This window comes from Ranitomeya variabilis, chromosome 5 (genome assembly GCF_051348905.1).
Source record: "Ranitomeya variabilis isolate aRanVar5 chromosome 5, aRanVar5.hap1, whole genome shotgun sequence".
In the NCBI taxonomy this organism is placed as follows: Eukaryota; Metazoa; Chordata; class Amphibia; order Anura; family Dendrobatidae; genus Ranitomeya; species Ranitomeya variabilis.
Genome location: NC_135236.1, coordinates 74,779,496 through 74,800,767, shown reverse-complemented (window position 1 = coordinate 74,800,767; position 21,272 = coordinate 74,779,496). Strand labels below are relative to the sequence as shown.

At 44.2% G+C, this 21,272-nt stretch overlaps 2 protein-coding genes across 3 annotated transcripts in view; one reads left to right on the top strand and one right to left on the bottom strand.

Moving 5' to 3' along the window:
• Positions 1–21,272, bottom strand: part of LOC143774559 (nodal homolog 2-A-like) — a 73,073-nt gene that overhangs the window by 24,528 nt on the left and 27,273 nt on the right. The gene's annotated exons all lie outside the window — the stretch shown is intronic.
• TACC1 (transforming acidic coiled-coil containing protein 1) overlaps positions 2,318–21,272 on the top strand; it is a 110,155-nt gene continuing 91,200 nt past the window's right edge. The window contains exon 1 of one of the 2 annotated variants that reach the window (XM_077262278.1): positions 2,318–2,514. In XM_077262278.1, the coding sequence (XP_077118393.1) occupies positions 2,450–2,514 (65 nt within the window). In that variant the 5' untranslated portion in view covers positions 2,318–2,449. The remainder of the gene's footprint in view (positions 2,515–21,272) is intronic. The other variant, XM_077262273.1, reaches the window with a different exon arrangement.

Sequence of the window (21,272 nt, the reverse complement as noted above, 5' to 3'; positions counted from 1 at the left end):
GAAGATTTTTCCTATTGGTTCATTTTGATCACTGATAGACCCTATCTCAGTGATCAAAATAAAAAAATAGTAAATCAAACCCCCCTTTATCACCCCCTTAGTTAGGTAAAAATAATAAAATTTAAAAAATGTATTTTTTTCCATTAGGGTTAGGATTGGGGCTAGGGTTGGGTTAGAGCTAGTGTTATGATTGGGGCTAGGGTTGGGGTTAACGCTAGGGTTAGGGTGGGGTTAGAGATAGGGTTGGAGCTAAGGTTAGGGTTGGGGCTAGGGTTAGGTTTGGGGTTAGAGCTAGGGTTATGGTTAGGCTAGGGTTGTGGTGTTGGGGTTAGGGTAGTGGTGTTGGGGTTAGAGTTGTGGTTGGGGTTATGGTTAGGGTTGGGATTAGGGTTAGCGGTATGTTGGGGTTAGGGCTGTGTTAGGGTTGGAGTTAGAATTGGGAGGTTTCCACGGGTTAGGTACATCAGGAGGTCTCCAAACGCGACATGGTGTTCCCCAATGATTCCAGCCACAGGCTGATCGCCTCCATGCCACACCTCATTGATGCAGTAAGTGAGGCAAAAGGAGCCCTGACCAAGTATTGAGTGCAGTTACTGAACATACATTTCAGTAGGCCAACATTACGGATTTTAAAATCATTTTTCAAGCTGGTGTTATAAAGTATTCTAATTTACTGAGATAATGACTTTTGGCTGTAAGCCATAATCATCAACATTAACAGAAATAAACACGTGAAATAGATCACTCTGTAATGACTCTACATTATATACGAGTTTCATTTTTTGTATTGAAGAACTGAAATATAATTAACTTTTTGATGATATTCTAATTTTGTGAGATGCACCTGTACATGTGGGTGTATTTATATTCTTGCTATCTTATTTGCCAAGTTGGTATTCCCCTATGACAATATAAAAAAGTCAAATATTAATGAGCAGAGATGCAGCTTATCTACTGGCAAGGATATGATCAGAGTACTTAGTCAGTATTCCGCTGGGAACCATCCTGTGACTTCACCGGAATAATTTTAAAGGGATCCTTTCAATTTTATAAATCTTAAAGCATCCAACATACGGCTGAAAGTTGTGAACATTGGCCAACTTCGGTTATAAGTTTTCATCACACATGCATGTACATGTCTGCAAACATTTATGTCTGAGTGCGCAGCACAAATCCTCTTTAAGTGAGACCTTTGCTATTGATTTGAAGATACAGGGAAAGCTGTATTTGAGGTGTAGGTTCCTTCATGTCCAGCAGATGGCAGCATTTTCTTTAGCATAAACCCTGAACTTCTAATAAAGTGACATCAAGGCGGAAACTTCACAAGAGCTGGAGCTATGGTTTCCCATTATAAACCGGTAATCCTGCAAGTATTGTAGTGTACTTTACCAATCGAACATGCATGTTCAACACCAATATTATGACTAAAAAAAAAAACTAAAAAAAGAGTTTTAAAATGTTTTCAAACCTATGGAAAAAACCCTATACAAGTTCTATTTGTTACATAAAAAACTAAATAATAATAAAAAAATATATAATTGGTTATTTCAGGTTAATAACAATCCAAAAACTAATGAAATACGTTAAATGCAGTATTAAAAACGAAAAATAAAATTACATTTTTGCCTTGTCTGCCTTCCAAGAAAAATAGAATAAAAAGGTGACTATTAAATGTTTTTTTTATACAGAAAAAAATGGTGGTAATAAAAAAAAAAAGTATAACTCCCTCTTACCCACCTCCCCTCTGTAAAAAAGCAAGCTGTCAATCAACTCCGTCGATGCAAAAATAAAAAGATAATTGTTCTCAGAATATGGTTTAGAAATGTATAAGTTTATAAATTAGGTATTTGGATAATTGTACCGACCCGAAAAATCAAGTTAATGTCATTTACACCACACAGAGACTGCACCAAACCCAAAAAATAAGGGCAGAATAAAGGGGGTTCTTTTCCATTCCTTGTACTTTCTCACTGAGCTGTTCCATTACTAAGCTCAAGCTTGTGCAGAAGCTGGGCACTTTTGCCCCCCGGGACCACCAATGATCGATAATACTTTTACGTGGCTACAACACCTGAAACGGTTTAAGATGGGAATATCCCTTTAAGACCGATCAGCACGGGGGTCTTATGAGTTTTTCCCTAATTCTCAGACAGAACTATATCTTGGAAGAAGTTTTACAAGTGGAAATAATAAGAATAACCTTGGCGCATGTATACGGATGAGACAGTGGAGAAAAATGACTTTGTACCTGAAGGAGGCTAAGTGAGTAAGTGCACCAGGGGTTAAGCTCCCAGGTTAGGGCAGGGAGTGCTGTCATTGGTGGATCACAGTAACTGCCATCAACCGCTGCTCACCCTCCCTGCAATGCAGCGACATCCTCACTGCAGCTCAAAGCTCCTACAGGAGATCTCCAGGGGAATCCGGGCTGGGAAGACCCCTAGACATCACTATGGGGGGAGCACTGTCCCAAAGAAAGAAGGCTCAACCTGAGAAATCCCCGCAGCCCAAGCCCTGGTGAGTAAGAGCCTCTCCGCCATACTTCACTGTGTAATGCTATATGCAGAGTCATCGACTTCTGGGCAAGTGCAAACGATGGGAGATGATATTTAGCATCGCTGCGCCATCATACCGTAACATTTACTTTTTTTTCTAAAATATAATAAAAGTGTATGTCGGTATTTTTTTTTAGCACTTTATGCGGTTAATAACCCTTTCACTCCTGGTCATTTTCCCTTTTTCCTCCCCTTCTTCCCAGAGACATAATTTTTTTATTTTTCCGTAAATACGGCCATGTGAGGGCTTGTTTTTTGCAGGACGAGTTGTACTTTTGAACGACACCATTGGTTTTACCATATGGGGAAAAAAAGATCCAAGTGCAGTGAAATTGCAAAAAAAAGTGCAATGCCACAATTGTTTTTTTTTTTTTTATTTACCTTGTTCACTATATGGTAATACTAACCTGTTAATATGATTCCCCAGGTCAGTACGAGTACGCAGATACCAAACATGTATAGTTTTTTTTTTTAATTTAAGTGGTGAATAAAATATGGAAATTTGCATAAAAACATTTTTTGTACCTCTGTCGCCCGTTGTGTTTTGCATGTTCAGGATCTGGGGCTGGTGTGGGATTATTTTTTGTGCCCTGAGCTGACATTTTTACTGTGAACATTTTGGGGTAAATAAGATGTTTTGATCGCCTCTTGCTGCATTTTATTACAATTTAGCAGCAGCCAAAACCCCTTAATTCTGGAGCTTCGATTTTTTTTTTAGATACACCGTTTACCAATCAGATTTTTTTTAATATATTTTGATAGATCGGACACTTCTTCTGATACAAAATATATGTATTTATTATTGTTTTATTTTCAATGGGGCAAATGTGGGGGTGATTTGAATTTTTGTATTTTTTACATTTTCCAAAACATTTTTTTTTTTACTTTATTTAATAGTCCCCTTAGGGGACTTGAAGCTGCGATCGTCTGATCACAGGTGCTATACATAGCAGTGATTCAGCCACGAGCCGGCATTCACAAGAGGATTGTAATGATAGGCAGGGGGGGTCATCATTAGACCCTCGGCTGTTGTGACTGATAACCCATTGGCGCCCCGCGATTACATGACAGGGGTGCTCATGCACAACGCTCTTCTGGGCAGCACGTGTTAAATCCCACTGTCAGAGATTTAACTGGTTAAAACAGCAGCAGGGCAATGTACTGATCCACCCACGGCTGTTAAAGGCACATGATGACTGATTAAATCAACCATCATGTGCGGAGAAATATGCAGGCTCAGCGTGTGAGCCCGAATCAAAGTCAGAGACACGACATATGACGTAAATATACATCATATGTCATGGAGGGGGTAATATTGACAGCTAGAATTACAATTGTGGAGTACACGTCTGGAGTAGATGACGTTGTGGGAATGGCTATACTAGGCGGCAATGTTACCACCTTAAGGGAGTATTCTACCCACTAACTTCTACTGTAGATGACTTCTTGTGAAAGTGCGATCACCGGGAAACCAATCAGTCAGATCTTTAATAATGTCATATAGGACCCCTGAATTTTTCGAACCAATTTTCAATCACTGTAGAACACAATAAAAAGTTTAATAAAACAGCGAAGGATTGGGGGTCTACAGGGTATTAATAATTAATTATTCCTTAAAAAATGCCCTGTATAACAATGGAGCACTCACTTTAATATGACCTCTTATTGGGTTATTCCCATCATTAAAACTTATCCTATCCTCTTTTCTAAAGATAGGTAATAAATGGGGATCGATAGTGGTCTGACTACCTGGACGTCCACCAATCCAGAAAATGGGGCTCTGAAATGCCCTGAGCTCCACCTCTCCAATCATTGCCTATAGGACTGCCACGAAAAGGCTGAGCGCTGTAGTCGGCAATTTCCAGTAGCCCTACAAAGAATGAATGGAATGGTGGCAAGCATGTAAGGCTTCCAGGCTGTGCCAACAGGGGTACTTCAGTCCCGTCTTCAGGTTCATTGCAGAGCCCAGTAGTTGACATTGCACGAGTTGATAAATGTGACCTATCCTTGAGCTTCTAATGATGGCAATAACCCTATACCATGTGTTTTTTACCTTAAAATCTGAACAAGCCATGCCAAAGCTTAAAGGGGATTTATAGGCAGATCCAGCGTCGGACTGGAGCACCTTGGGCCCACGAGAGAAAATCATTCTTTGGGCCCACTATGTACCTACATAGAAATAAATACAAGACCACCAATTGTGCCGTAAAACACGCTAATATTAGGGTATAATATAAAGCAGTACATGTCTTAATTATGTAGCAGGGGTTGGAGTAGCCCCCCTCATAGAATATAATGTACCCCTCTCATAGAATATAATGTACCCCCCTCATGGAATATAATGCAGCCCCCTTCACAGAATATAATGCAGCCCCTCATAGGGTATAATGCAGCACCCCACAATATAATGCAACCCCCTCATAAGGTATAATGCAACCCCTCATAGAATATAATGTAGCACCCCCATCGGGTATAATGCAGCACCCTCATAGGGTATAATGCAGCACCCTACAAAATATAATGCAACCCCCTCATAAGGTATAATGCAACTCCCAAATAGAATATAATGTAGCCCCCTCATAGGGTATAATGTAGCCCCCTGAGAGAATGCAGCCCCCGCACAGAATATATTGCAGCCCCTCCACAGAATATAATGTAGCCCCCTCAAAGTATAGTGCAGATCCCCTCATAAGGTATAATGCATCCCTCCTCCACCTCCATCATTGCCTCCTCCCCCACCACCCCCATCATTGCCCATTCCACCACCTCCATCATTGCCTCCTCCCCCACCACCCCATCATCCTTTCCACCGCCACCAAAATTGCCTTCTCCCCCACCATTCCCATCACTGCTCTCTCTATCACCCACGTCATTGCCAATCTCCAATACATGCACCACACACACACACACCACCGCACCACATATACTCACGCAGGCAGCCAAACAGAGACACAGCAACATTCACTTCTCCGCACGTTCCCCGCAGCACATCCAGGAAGCAGCATCTTCTCTGAAATAGCCGCGCTGAATGATGACGTCATCCAGCCGCGCTGTGTCAGACAGGAAGCGCTGGGCAGCGGACTGGAAGCAGGACGGCATCAGATCCCAGCAGCTCTTCGCTGCCAAGCTGCACGGTTTAGCTGGCCTGCAGGAGTCCACCTCCAGGGCCCCAATGCAGCCGCTCTGGATTTATATGTGGGCAGTGTTAGCCTCAGCCTGCGGCTAATGCTGCCCGCTATGTGAAATGAATACTCACTCCTCTCCACGCCCATGGGGGAATGGGGAGGTATGAATATTAATTTCTCTTTAGCAGCGGGGACAGGCTCTTGTCTCCAGCTGCTGCTCAGCTGACGCCAGGCGGGCCCCCCTGACTCAGGGGCCCCATAGCTGCTTGGAGCGCCACTATTAGCTATTAGCCCGTGGAGCAGTGGGCTCCCTAGGCAGCTGCTGGCCAGTATGCCAGCAGGTGTCAGTGCCTGGGCCCACCGGAGAGTCCTCCGGTTCTCCGGTGGGCCAGTCCGACCCTGGGCAGATCACTTATCCTTATGGCTCGTGCACATGGCTTTATGTTCGGTCTAAGTGCAAAACAATAAAACATTAGATCGCACTCGGACCAGTGTTATTCTATGGGGCTAAGCACAGGTCCATGTCACAGCATGCATGATTTGCACCTTACATTTGGATCAGACTTGGCCATGCAAGTCCATGGAAAACATCAGACGGCACTCGGATGACATGTGAGTGCAAACCTATTTCCACGCAGTGACAGAATGAAGAGGATGGAGACATTTTTTTTTCTATCTTCTCTTCCGAGAAAATTGGATCACACTATGATCACTGTTGTGAATTTGGATTCTGGGCTCCCCCGGTGGCTACTGGTGGAATTGAACTGGTGTTTTCATCTTCTCTGTTCACCTGTTCCCATCAAGATGTGGGAGTCGCTATATAACCTTGCTGCTCTGTTAGTTGCTTGCCGGTCAACAATGTTATCAGAAGCCTCTCTGTGCTTGTTCCTGCTCCTAGACAACTACTAGATAAGTTGGACTCTTGTCCATGTTTGTTTTTGCATTTTTGTTCCAGTTCACAGCTGTAGTTTCGTTACTGTGTCTGGAAAGCTCTTGTGAACAGGAATTGCCACTCTGGTGTTATGAGTTAATGCCAGAGTTTTAAAGTAATTTCTGGATGGTGTTTTGATAGGGTTTTCAGCTGACCATGAAAGTGTCCTTTCTGTCTTCTGCTATGTAGTAAGTGGACCTCAAATTTGCTAAACCTATTTTCATACTACGTTTGTTATTTCATCTTAATTCACCGCCAATACATGTGGGGGGCCTCTGTCTCCTTTCGGGGTATTTCTCTAGAGGTGAGCTAGGACTGATATTTTCCTCTGCTAGCATTATTTAGTCCTCCGGCTGGTGCTGGGCATCTAGAATCAACGTAGGCATGCTACCCGGCCACTGCTAGTTGTGCGTTAGGTTTAGTTCATGGTCAGCTCAGTTCCCATCTTCCAAGAGCTAGTTCCTATATATGCTTATGCTATGTTCTCTTGCCATTGAGATCATGACAGTTTGACCGGCCCACTAAAGGGTTAAAATCCTTGGCTGAGAAAGGAGAGAAATAAGTAGTCTGCTGAAATTTTTTTTTTTTTTTCTCTCCTTCTAATCTTTGAATGGCTCTGTGTCCACATGTTTGTAATGGATCTTCAGAGTGTAACTGCAGGTTTGAATAATCTCGCCACGAAGTTACAAAATTTGCAAGATTTTGTTTGTCATGCACCTGTATCTGAGCCGAGAATTCCTTTGCCGGAATTTTTCTCGGGGAATAGATCTGGGTTTCAGAATTTTCGAAATAATTGCAAATTATTTTTGTCCCTGAAATCTCGCTCTGCCGGAGACCCTGCACAGCAGGTCAGGATTGTGATTTCCTTGCTCCGGGGCGACCCTCAAGACTGGGCTTTTTCATTGACACCAGGGGATCCTGCGTTGCTCAATGTGGATGCGTTTTTTCTGGCCTTGGGGTTGCTTTATGACGAACCTCATTTGGAGCTTCAGGCAGAAAAAACTTTGATGTCCCTATCTCAGGGGCAAGATGAAGCGGAAATTTACTGCCAAAGATTCCGTAAATGGTCTGTGCTTACTCAGTGGAATGAGTGCGCCCTGGCGGCGACTTTCAGAGAGGGTCTCTCTGATGCCATTAAGGATGTTATGGTGGGGTTCCCTGTGCCTGCGGGTCTGAATGAGTCCATGACAATGGCTATTCAGATCGATAGGCGTTTGCGGGAGCGCAAACCAGTGCACCATCTGGCGGTGTCCACTGAGAAGTCGCCAGAGAGTATGCAGTGTGATAGAATTCTGTCCCGAAGCGAGCGGCAGAATTTTAGACGGAAAAATGGGTTGTGTTTCTATTGTGGTGATTCTACTCATGTTATATCAGCATGCTCTAAGCGCACTAAAAAGCTTGATAAATCTGTTTCCATTTGCACCTTACCATCTAAGTTTATTCTATCTGTGACCCTGATTTGCTCTTTGTCATCTATTACCACGGACGCCTATGTCGACTCTGGCGCCGCTTTGAGTCTTATGGATTGGTCCTTTGCCAAACGCTGTGGGTATGATTTAGAGCCTTTGGAGACTCTTATTCCTCTGAAGGGGATTGACTCCACCCCATTGGCTAATAATAAACCACAATACTGGACACAAGTAACTATGCGTATTAATCCGGATCACCAGGAGATTATTCGCTTTCTGGTGCTGTATAATCTACATGATGATTTGGTGCTAGGATTGCCTTGGCTGCAATCTCACAACCCAGTCCTCGACTGGAGAGCTATGTCTGTGTTGAGCTGGGGATGTAAGGGGGCTCATGGGGATGTACCTGTGGTTTCCATTTCATCATCTATTCCCTCTGAAATTCCTGAGTTCCTGTCTGACTATCGTGACGTCTTTGAAGAATCCAAGCTTGGTTCATTACCTCCGCACAGAGAGTGCGATTGTGCCATAGATTTAATCCCGGGTAGTAAATACCCAAAGGGTCGTTTATTTAATCTGTCTGTGCCTGAACATGCTGCTATGCGAGAATATATAAAGGAGTCCTTGGAAAAGGGACATATTCGTCCATCGTCATCTCCCTTAGGAGCCGGTTTTTTCTTTGTGTCAAAAAAAGACGGCTCTTTGAGACCATGTATCGATTATCGGCTTTTGAATAAAATCACTGTAAAATATCAATACCCATTGCCGTTGCTGACTGATTTGTTTGCTCGCATAAAGGGGGCCAAGTGGTTCTCTAAGATTGACCTTCGTGGGGCGTATAATTTGGTGCGAATCAGGCAGGGGGATGAGTGGAAAACCGCATTTAATACGCCCGAGGGCCACTTTGAGTATTTAGTGATGCCTTTTGGTCTTTCAAATGCTCCGTCAGTTTTCCAGTCCTTTATGCATGATATTTTTCGCGATTATTTGGATAAATTTATGATTGTGTATCTGGATGATATTCTGATTTTTTCGGATGACTGGGACTCTCATGTCCAGCAAGTCAGGAGGGTTTTCCAGGTTTTGCGGTCTAATTATTTGTGTGTGAAGGGTTCTAAGTGTGTTTTTGGGGTACAGAGGATTTCCTTTTTGGGATATATTTTTTCTCCCTCTTCCATTGAAATGGATCCTGTCAAGGTTCAAGCTATTTGTGATTGGACGCAGCCCTCTTCTCTTAAGAGTCTTCAGAAATTTTTGGGCTTTGCTAACTTTTATCGTCGATTTATTGCTGTTTTTTCGGATATTGCTAAGCCATTGACCGATTTGACTAAGAAGGGTGCTGATGTTGCTGATTGGTCCCCTGACGCTGTGGAGGCCTTTCGGGAGCTTAAGCGCCGTTTTTCCTCTGCCCCTGTGTTGCGTCAGCCTGATGTTGCTCTACCTTTTCAGGTTGAGGTCGACGCTTCTGAGATCGGAGCTGGGGCAGTGTTGTCGCAGAAAAGTTCTGACTGCTCCGTGATGAGGCCTTGTGCCTTCTTTTCCCGTAAATTTTCGCCCGCTGAGCGGAATTATGATGTTGGGAATCGGGAGCTTTTGGCCATGAAGTGGGCTTTTGAGGAGTGGCGCCATTGGCTTGAGGGGGCCAGACATCAGGTGGTGGTATTGACTGACCACAAAAACTTGATTTATCTTGAGACCGCCAGGCGCCTGAATCCTAGACAGGCGCGCTGGTCATTATTTTTCTCTCGGTTTGATTTTGTGGTGTCATACCTACCGGGTTCTAAGAATGTTAAGGCGGATGCCCTTTCTAGGAGTTTTGAGCCTGACTCGCCTGGTAACTCTGAGCCCACAGGTATCCTTAAGGATGGAGTGGTATTGTCAGCCGTTTCTCCAGACCTGCGGCGGGCCTTGCAGGAGTTTCAGGCAGATAGACCGGATCGTTGCCCACCTGATAAACTGTTTGTTCCTGATGATTGGACCATTAGAGTCATCTCTGAGGTTCATTCTTCTGCGTTGGCAGGTCATCCTGGCATTTTTGGTACCAGGGATTTGGTGGCAAGGTCCTTCTGGTGGCCTTCCCTGTCACGAGATGTGCGAGGCTTTGTGCAGTCTTGTGACGTTTGTGCTCGGGCCAAGCCTTGTTGCTCTCGGGCTAGTGGATTATTGTTGCCCTTGCCTATTCCTAAGAGGCCTTGGACGCACATCTCGATGGATTTTATTTCAGATCTGCCTGTTTCTCAGAAGATGTCTGTCATCTGGGTGGTGTGTGACCGTTTCTCTAAGATGGTCCATTTGGTTCCTCTGCCCAAGTTGCCTTCTTCTTCCGAGTTGGTTCCTCTGTTTTTTCAAAATGTTGTTCGTTTGCATGGTATTCCTGAGAATATCATTTCTGACAGAGGGACCCAATTCGTGTCTAGATTTTGGCGGGCATTCTGTGCTAGGATGGGCATAGATTTATCTTTTTCGTCCGCTTTCCATCCTCAGACGAATGGCCAGACCGAGCGGACTAATCAGACCCTGGAGACATATCTGAGGTGTTTTGTGTCTGCTGACCAGGATGATTGGGTTGCTTTTTTGCCATTGGCAGAGTTCGCTCTCAATAATCGGGCCAGCTCTGCCACTTTGGTGTCCCCGTTTTTCTGTAATTCGGGGTTTCATCCTCGATTTTCCTCTGGTCAGGTGGAATCTTCGGATTGTCCTGGAGTGGATGCTGTGGTGGAGAGATTGCATCAGATCTGGGGGCAGGTGGTGGACAATTTGAGGTTGTCCCAGGAGAAGACTCAGCTTTTTGCCAACCGCCACCGTCGTGTTGGTCCTCGGCTTGTTGTTGGGGATTTGGTGTGGTTGTCTTCTCGTTTTGTCCCTATGAGGGTCTCTTCTCCTAAGTTTAAGCCTCGGTTCATCGGCCCGTATAAGATATTGGAGATTCTTAACCCTGTTTCCTTCCGTTTGGACCTCCCTGCATCCTTTTCTATTCATAACGTTTTTCATCGGTCATTATTGCGCAGGTATGAGGTACCGGTTGTGCCTTCCGTTGAGCCTCCTGCTCCGGTGTTGGTTGAGGGTGAGTTGGAGTACGTTGTGGAGAAAATCTTGGACTCTCGTGTTTCCAGACGGAGACTCCAGTATCTGGTCAAGTGGAAGGGATACGGCCAGGAGGATAATTCTTGGGTGAATGCATCTGATGTTCATGCCTCTGATCTGGTTCGTGCCTTTCATAGGGCCCATCCTGATCGCCCTGGTGGTTCTGGTGAGGGTTCGGTGCCCCCTCCTTGAGGGGGGGGGTACTGTTGTGAATTTGGATTCTGGGCTCCCCCGGTGGCTACTGGTGGAATTGAACTGGTGTTTTCATCTTCTCTGTTCACCTGTTCCCATCAAGATGTGGGAGTCGCTATATAACCTTGCTGCTCTGTTAGTTGCTTGCCGGTCAACAATGTTATCAGAAGCCTCTCTGTGCTTGTTCCTGCTCCTAGACAACTACTAGATAAGTTGGACTCTTGTCCATGTTTGTTTTTGCATTTTTGTTCCAGTTCACAGCTGTAGTTTCGTTACTGTGTCTGGAAAGCTCTTGTGAACAGGAATTGCCACTCTGGTGTTATGAGTTAATGCCAGAGTTTTAAAGTAATTTCTGGATGGTGTTTTGATAGGGTTTTCAGCTGACCATGAAAGTGTCCTTTCTGTCTTCTGCTATGTAGTAAGTGGACCTCAAATTTGCTAAACCTATTTTCATACTACGTTTGTTATTTCATCTTAATTCACCGCCAATACATGTGGGGGGCCTCTGTCTCCTTTCGGGGTATTTCTCTAGAGGTGAGCTAGGACTGATATTTTCCTCTGCTAGCATTATTTAGTCCTCCGGCTGGTGCTGGGCATCTAGAATCAACGTAGGCATGCTACCCGGCCACTGCTAGTTGTGCGTTAGGTTTAGTTCATGGTCAGCTCAGTTCCCATCTTCCAAGAGCTAGTTCCTATATATGCTTATGCTATGTTCTCTTGCCATTGAGATCATGACAGATCACCCTCTGTTCAGTCACAAAATCTGAATAAGGCTGCCGTCACACTGGCAGTATTTGGTCAGCATTTTACATCAGTATTTGTAAGCCAAATCCAGGAGTGGGTGATAAATGCAGAAGTGGTGCATATGTTTCTATTATACTTTTCCTTTAATTGTTCCACTCCTGGTTTTGGCTTACAAATACTGATGTAAAATACTGACCAAATACTGGTAGTGTGACGGCAGCCTAAGAAGTATGGCAGGAATGTGGCACAATCGGCTGAAGTGGCTACTTTCGGTCACAAGTTATACATAAGGGTTGTTCTGGGAGCTTTGTAACTTCAGCTGTCCTTGATGTCGGACAATGCGGCATTATAATCTGCAGTGTGGCTTTACCCTAGTAATCTAATAAAATCTACAATATCACCTCTGATGATTCGCCTCTGGCGGATGACGTGAGAATTCCGCTGAAGGGTGGGAAAATCTTGTTGAGAAAGTGGCAGATGAAAATGTACAATATACTAAAAGATATCCGAGCTATATAAGTATTAGTGCCATAGAGTGCACTGATAATAACTGCCATACAATGACAAAATCACATCAAGAGTGGAGTAAAGCCCCCCATACACATTAGACTAGCGTCAGACGAACCCACCGATACATGTCCTGACAACAGTCTAATGTGTATTGGTGCCCCTAACAGACGATTGTTGGGGGGAGGTAAGGATCCGGCATGTCTGATATTATCCCTGCGATAAGCCACTGCCAGAGATGTCTGACAGCGGCTTTCTCATAGAGAATAGTGACGAGCGAACGTGCTTTGATAAGGTGTTATTTGAGCATGCTCGGGTGCTAACCGAGTGTGTTCGGCTTGCTCAAAAAATATGTTCGAGTCCCCGCGGCTGCATGTCTCGTGGCTGTTTGACAGCCACAACACATGCAAGGACTGGCTGTTTGTTAGAGAATCCCTGCATGTGGTGCAGCTGTTGTAGAGCCGCGAGACATGCAGCCGCGGGGACTCGTACATATTATTGAAGCACGCCGAAGACCCTCGGTTTGCACCTGAGCATGCTCAGATAACACCTTATCCCAGCACGTTCACTCATCACTAATGGACACCTGCCGAAAATCTAAAGCTAAAAAGGAGCAAAAAAAAATAAATTGTAGCATTGATGCTATGTGTGAATACAGCCTAAAGGGGTTTCCCAATTAGGGCATTTGGATTTCATACAGAGGAGACCCTGGTACTCCCTCCGGGCAGGGAAAAGACCGCAGGAATAAACAGGGGCAGGGGCTTAGCTGGGACACAGTGCCATGGAGTTTGCCTTCTTTTCCAGGAGGTTTCCCCCTTTTTTTTGGCAATTTTCCTAAACCTTCTGGCAGTGTAGGCAAATCTGCTCCCCGGCCCAATACCTGGCTATTATTTCTTGGACAATAAAGGGTTACAATACACTCCGCACTGATGGTGTTTGCATATGTCACCACACCCTGAGCAGGATGTGCACCTGTGCCTGCACTTGTGTGTTTTCCAGCTGCTGACAGTCCTAGTCCGCTGGGTGCGGTCCTTGCCCTGATGATTTGTTCCCACACTTATTACATATTTATACATAATATGCGCGGACTATCAGATAATCCAGAAACACGTCCGGCCAGTCCTGCAGCGCCCGCACACACGGATCTGGGAGCGAGAATGAGCCAATGGCAAATATCCCGGCTGCTCCTATGTGAATGATGGGGATTACTGTGCACCTGTGTAGGAGACAAAAAAAACGTACAAAGCTTCTCCTACCCATTCTTTCCCACTCTGAGTATTGGCCGAATTTTACCATTTCTGCACCTATTAGCTGCATTTTTTCGTACATTTCTTTGTGCGTTTTTATAGATTTTTTTTGTTGTTGCAGTCTTTGTCTCTTTTTGGTATGTCATGTTTTAAATTAAACTGCTCTGTTTTGGAAATCTCCTGTTAATAAATATAGAAAAAAAAAAGTAAAAAAACTAAAATGTTAAAATGCGCACTAAATTTTTAGTGCACATTGAATTCCCTAAAATGAAAATAATTTTTTAAAAATTGAGCTTTCGTCTTTTTCTCACTACTTTACCCAACTTGGATTTTTTTCCATCTTTTTTTTCAGTGCAATAAATAGAAAGGGAAATGTTAACATATTTCCAAACTAGACCGTGACCCATAAAAAAAAAAACTCATACAGCTATATTGATGCAGAAATAAAAAAAATGTTCTAGCTCTTGGAAGAAGAGGAGGAAAAAAATAGTATTTGTGAGCCGTCTTCCCCAGCAACAGATTTTCACACATCCATAATACTCCAGGCACCGAACAATAGGATGGATTGTGGCCTCTGTGAATGTCTCACAAGAGAAGAACATTTTCTGAAAGATCTCATATTTCCAGCGTGTAACATGTAGCACGGGATTTCTACATTCCCTCCAGACCTCAGCTGTTTTGCAGTACTAACCAAATAAGGCCACGTTCGCACACTCAGTATTTTGCCTCAGTATTTTACCTCAGTATTTTACCTCAATATTTGTAAGCCAAATCCAGGAGTGGGTGATAAATACAGAAGTGTTGACGTGTTTCTATTATACTTTCCCTCTGACTGTTCCACTCCTGGTTTTGGCTTACAAACACTGAGGTAAAATACTGAGGTAAAATACTGAGGTAAAATACTGACCGTGTGAACGTGCCCTCTACAACACAGCCTGACATGCTGCACCCAGGGTCACCTTCAGGGGTCATCCCTCACTACAAATGGTCTGCGACCACCAAAAATCTTATTACTGGTATAGCGGTATTTTTTTATAAATTGTATTGCGCTCATATCAGATGATTTTATATGCGGACTTCTTGGTTTTGTGGTGTGTTGGTGTTATTTCATCGTTTTGTGATAGGGCACAGTATAAAAAATTGTTTAGAATTTCATGTAGAAAAGTGGGACGTTTTTTTTTCTGCCTTGTCATCGGTGTACAATTGGTTTTTTTTTTTTACAGCGGCAGCTATTAAAGGGGTCGTCCACTATTAAGACCACCCCCTTCTTGATCTGAATAAGAACACCTATACGTAGCTCCCGTGCCAGCGCTGGTCGTCACTCGCGTAACCGGGATCGGCGCAAAACCTTCAGATCAAAAAACACGACATATAGGAAAGCTGCTTTTCTACTGGAGGAGGCTGATGGACAGGTCTGGTCACATGTGAATAAGATCCTTAACATAAAAAACTCTAATCATTCGATGACAGCGGCTTCATTTTACAATCTATGTTTTCCAGTCGGATGAGGCATTACCCAACATTGTCCGGTCACCGACATCATCCAGCGCTAGCTGTATTGCGATTTGTCACTGATTGGCCTGCAGCTTTAAGAAAAGTTAAAATGGCAAAAATGATACTGGGAAATGGGACTAATGAGACAGAAATAAATGGTCCTTTATGGTGCGCTGGCTGCGGGCCATTTACTTGTCCACGGGATAAAAAACGGATCACTTGGGGTCAAGTGTAGTACCACGTTGGACCACTAGATGGTGCAGCAGACATTGTGATTCCGATTCATGTTGGCTTCTGTAACTTTTCATTCTTAGGTTTCATGTTAGAATTGTTGTGTGATTATAGTGTAAACGGTGGATATAAAAAGTCTACACACCCTTGTTAAAATGCCAGGTTTAGGTCCTCTAAACTAAATCATACCAAAAAGAAATATTTCTGAATGCCTCCCATAATTTGTACAAATCTATTGAAAAATAAAGCGAAATAACTAAAATAATGTGGGTAAACTTTGTTCATGTACCCTTTGAATTTATGACAGCTCTCAATCTTTTTGGGTAGGAGTCTATCAGCATGACACATCTAGGATTGGCAATGTTTGCCCACTCTTCCTTGCAGTACCTGTCAGATTGTGAGGCATCGTCTGTGTACAGCGCCCTCTTCAGGTCACAAAGAGATTTTTAATTGGGTTCTGGCTGCCATTGCAAAACTATTATCTTTTTCTAGTGAAGCCATTCTTCCGTTGATTTAGAGGTCACTTTGGTTCATTGTTATGCTGAAAGGTGAAATTCGTCTTTATTTTCAGCTTTTTAGCTGAAAGTTTTGTTGTAAAACTTACTGATATCTGGAACCGTTCATAATTTACCTCACCATAATTAAGCCCCAGTTCCAGCTGCCACAAAACAGACCTAAAAACATAATGCTGCCTCCACCATGCCTCACTGTGGGTATGGTGTTCTTTTGGTGATGGAATGTTGACTTTACACCAAACATAACTTACGGCCAAAAAGTTCAACCTTGGTCTCATCAGACATAACAGGTTTTCCCACATGCTTTTGACAGACTTAATGTAAAGTTTTGGCAAGATAAGCTGGGCAGGGATGTTTTTCCTTATAAGACAAGGCTTCTGTCTTGCTAACCTATCTCACAGGCCAGACATCTGAAGAATTTGGGAGATTGTTGTCTGTGGGTCACCTGAATGTGACTGCCTTATAGGCATTTACGAGGCTGTTGAGTTCGGCAAAAGAGAGCATTGCAGTGTGTGCTGAGACCAAGTTTTACAGGAGCACTAAGGGTTTAAAAACATATTTATTGTCCCTGCTCTCTCTGCCTGGGGTCGCCAGCGGCCATTTTTTTCCTCCTCCTCCCTGCTCAAGATGGACATGCTTCTCCCTGTGCAGTGGCATTGATTGACAGAGGTCCCAAACTAGTGTGGTGGTTGCAGGGCAGGGAGAGCAGGGACCATTAAACTTAGTTTTTATACACTGACATTAAGCGTTAGGGATAACACAGGCATCATTATAAAGGGTATTACGAGGCGATTAACCGCTACTAGTAACCTCTAGGGGTAAATCTTGATGACATGTCCCCCTTGATGACAATACCCTTTATAACCACAGTGTGGCAACATAATCTCAGTTTCCAATGATGCCACTTCCTATTATATATTGATAAATCATCCTCCCCATCCACCCCTTACTCATTATGGGGCTTACAGGTGGGGAGGCAGCAATCATTATGTGATATCTATGCTCGATCCTAAAGTCCAACTGTCAGTATTAAAAGATAAAGTCACAATGGGTGTCATCACATGCTAGAAACGCACCCTAATTGCCGCCTTTTTGGAAGCTTTCATTATATTGTCATGGAGGCATGTTGGAAGAAAACATCGGGGGAGTTAATTCGTAGAAGAAAATGAAGAGCAGACATCATGCACATTGCAATCTGTTATATGGGCTCTGTTACATCTTTTATTTTCAGATTTACTGGAAGTTACAGTTCAGTGACTCACAGCAGTGCAACTGTTCTATGGATAATGATGTTGCAGAGTTTAGCTTTCTGCAGATTCATCAGCACTTAGACATTTTGGGAGAATGTACTTCCAAGGACATAAAGCAACTGTTTCCTTCATCATCACAACATGGAGGATTACAGGAAGTGAAGCTGCCACAAACAGGGTCCTACAAAACAGTCTGACAAACTCTTACCACACAGCGCCATCTGCTGTCCACTCAACACAGTTCCTCCAACATAAGCCTGCAGCTGTTACCTACACTGACAAGTCAGAAAATGGTCGCTTTAAATGTGAGAATCAATCTAAAAGAAAAAAAAACAGTGGTGACACTTGTTGCCCTCCCAGACAACCCATTTTACTAAGCCATGGGGTATTTTGTCAGCCCAGCATCCAATTGCTCATTAAATTAATGAAAAAACAGCCACTCACCCATCAGTACATACAACATCATGAGCCTCCACCATAGGCTATAGCCAGTTATTACCAGGGTCATACATTGAAATCATAACAGAAGTCCTAATTGTCCCCTACCCCCAAAAATAAATGAATAAAATATTTGGCTGGGTCACACAGATCATATTTCACAACTTTGCAGCTCTTAAAAAAAGTCATTTTGTTCCTACTGAAGCCCCTTAGTGTTCCAGTGTAAGAAAAGGCACCGGACCGGGGGCAACTTTCTTGCGCCGTGTCCGGTACTGTCGGGACTGTCACTTTTGTTGTCTGGGGGAAAGCTTAGAGACCCGGACCGGCCGTTCCACTGGACAGCAGGGGGTGTAGCTAGGATAAAAAGGAGAGAGCGCGCAAAAAGGAGTAGAGACTTGGTGGAAACACGCAGTGCGCAGCAGGGGAAGTATAGTGCTCCGTCCTCTGAGCACCGTGACAGCGCAGGCCTGCGCTATAGTATCTCTGCTACCACTTACAGATACTGTGACCATAGAACTGTATTCTGCCCGTCGGCTCCCACTACTCCAGGTACCTGACACTACGGGCCTGTAAAGAACACGCGCATGCCGCCTAAGAAACCCCGGGTGACTTACCTAGGACTGTACCCTTTCTCACCCGCCTATTTCTGCCGAGCTTCGTTAAGCCCCGGCAGTGTTAGAGACCGGTCTTCACCCTCAACCCACATCCGGGACCCAGGACCCCGTGCAAGACGTCAAGGACCCATTACCTGGAACCGGAACATCAACGCCTGCAGGACAACACAGGATTCATCACGTGCTGACCGCGTTGGCACCACCGTTAGAACCTAAGACTGCATTCAGGAAGCCATCAGACTGATAAGTTTACCCTTAATGAACAGTTGTTATATTTTTGCCCTCGTTACCTTCCTCAGCACACATATGGTGCTCATATCCCCTTCCTCTATTTTCCCCTCCCTGCATGGAGTATACCCCTGTATCAGTAAAGTTAAACTTTAACCCTTGCTCTGCCTCCTGTCCGTTACTGCATCCCGCAACCTGCTCACACCAACACACTAAGATACCCATTCCATGGCCCCCATAAAGTATGATTACAGCAAAACATAGTATGACATGCCCATGGTAAATTCCTCCACACGCACAGCATGATGCTCCCACAGTGACCTCAACACAGTATGGTGGCCCCCACTGTCCCCTACACACAGGATGATGGTCCTGACACAGTCTTCCCACATAGTATAATGGCTCTCCGCACAGTACAATGGCCCTCACACAGCCCTCTACACAGTAAAATGGCCCCCCACATATTATAATGCACCCTAGACAGCCTCCTAAGCAGTATGATGGCCCCAACAACCCTCCACACATTATGATGGCCCTCAGACAGCATAATGGCCCCCACTAGACCATCAAACATTACAATGGCCTGCACACAGTATAATGGACCCATTTTACAGTAAAATGGCCCGCACACAGCCCCCCACAGAGTATAATGGACCCCTTATACAGTATAATGGCCCACACACAGCCCTCCACAGAGTATAATGGACCCCTTACACAGTATAATGGCCCACACACACAGCCCTCCACATAGTATAATGGACCCCTTACACATTATAATGGCCCACACACACAGCCCTCCACATAGTATAATGGACCCCTTACACAGGATAATGGCCCGCACCCAGCCCTCCACACAGTATAATGGACCCCTTACACAGGATAATGGCCCACACACAGCCCTCCACAGAGTATAATGGACCCCTTACACAGGATAATGGCCCGCACCCAGCCCTCCACAGAGTATAATGGACCCCTTAAACAGGATAATGGCCCACACACAGCCCTCCACACAGTATAATGGACCCCTTACACAGGATAATGGCCCACACACAGCCCTCCACAGAGTATAATGGACCCCTTACACAGGATAATGGCCCGCACACAGCCCTCCACACAGTATGATCACCCCATTGAGTACTATGTACTTATTGATTTTAAAAAAAATGTCTGCAGCTTGTATTCTGAAGTTTCGTACAGTGGGTGTGATGTAGTGACATCATCGTACCCTTTGTGCCGAGATGTCAGAGCTCACACACAAAAGGATAATGATGGAGGAGGTCGCTGACGGCACCCTTTTCCATCATTGCTTTCAAGGCTATCTGCATGTAGGTTATCTGCAGACACAGTTGAAATTATGATGTCAGGCGAGGGGGTGGGCGCGATGCTGGCACTGACCCTGGACCCCCCCAACTCATGGGTTCTATAATGGCCTCGTCTGCTGTTATTAGGGGTAAGTCACTGGCTACTACACAAGGAGAACATCTTCAACTATAGATGAAGTTGAATTTAGGTTTCTTTGCGTCAGTCATTATTTTGTGCTTACAGCCATCATTACCTCTGTCTGCACCCCTTTGCCCTACCTGTCAAAAGCTCCTTCTGCTTCAGCAAGTCTTGAGAAGGTTTAACCCCATTAAATATTTCCTCATATGAGAATGCTGATGAATAACCAGGAGACAGCTGGAGGGGCAGTGAGAGAAGTTGGAGAGACCTCCGCCCGGGATGACACGGTCGGCAGCTGTTGTTCGTTCCTCAGCTGGAATCTCTCACCTATTTACCATTCTGGCTTGAATTACCTTCATTTCTAAGTCAGGTAACTACACTTAGAGACACTGACCCAATTATTATTAAAAAAAAAATATGATGACATCATCAGCGGAGTGAATGAGATTTCTGGGAAGGTTTCCAAGCAAATAAAGGTTTCCACCAAAGGACACCCAACAAACGTATATTGGGGAATTAACCTTTTTTAGCAATGCACATATCCAAAACGGAGACTACTTTTGGCACTGGTTCATGAAACTACACCATTCTTGGACAGTGTTGCTCAGTACATGCTTGAAACTTTATCCTGTAGTATTTGGTCAACAAAACTTGCACAATTGGGGGCTGACTAAACACTGTTTTTCCCCACTGTATATGATCAGTCTTTTTGAGCTTCTTTTTCAGTCACGTCTTTCAAAGCACAAAAAAATTACCCCAAAAGAAAAATGCCAGAGAAAAAGATGTTGTAAAAACAACCCCCCCAAAAAAATATGCCTGTGGCAAAGACGCCGTAAAAACAGCGCCCCAAAAAAGATGCCAGGGACAAAGATGTTGTAAAAACAATCCGCACAAAAAAAGTTGCAGCAGCAAAAATGCAATAAAAATGACCGAAAAGATGAGAAAGAAGAAGCTTCATGAAAACGCTGTCGACATTTTCCTGAAGCGTTTTCTACTTCAAAAACTCACCAGGTACACCGACATCTTGAAGACAAGGCATAGATGTACACTAAGAGGGCTGAAAGAGATGCCTCCACCCTCCTAGAAAAAAGTTAAAACATTACATGGACTTCCCCTGTCATACTGCCAGAAATTCAAATTTCGAAACATTTTGACATTTCTATCCTCAACCCGAGATTGTCCCTAAAATGGGGCATAGTTTTGCTGTACTGAGCTTTTTTTTGCAGGCCATTTTGCTGAACTGTTGTTGTAGGAAAGTCAGGACTATCAGC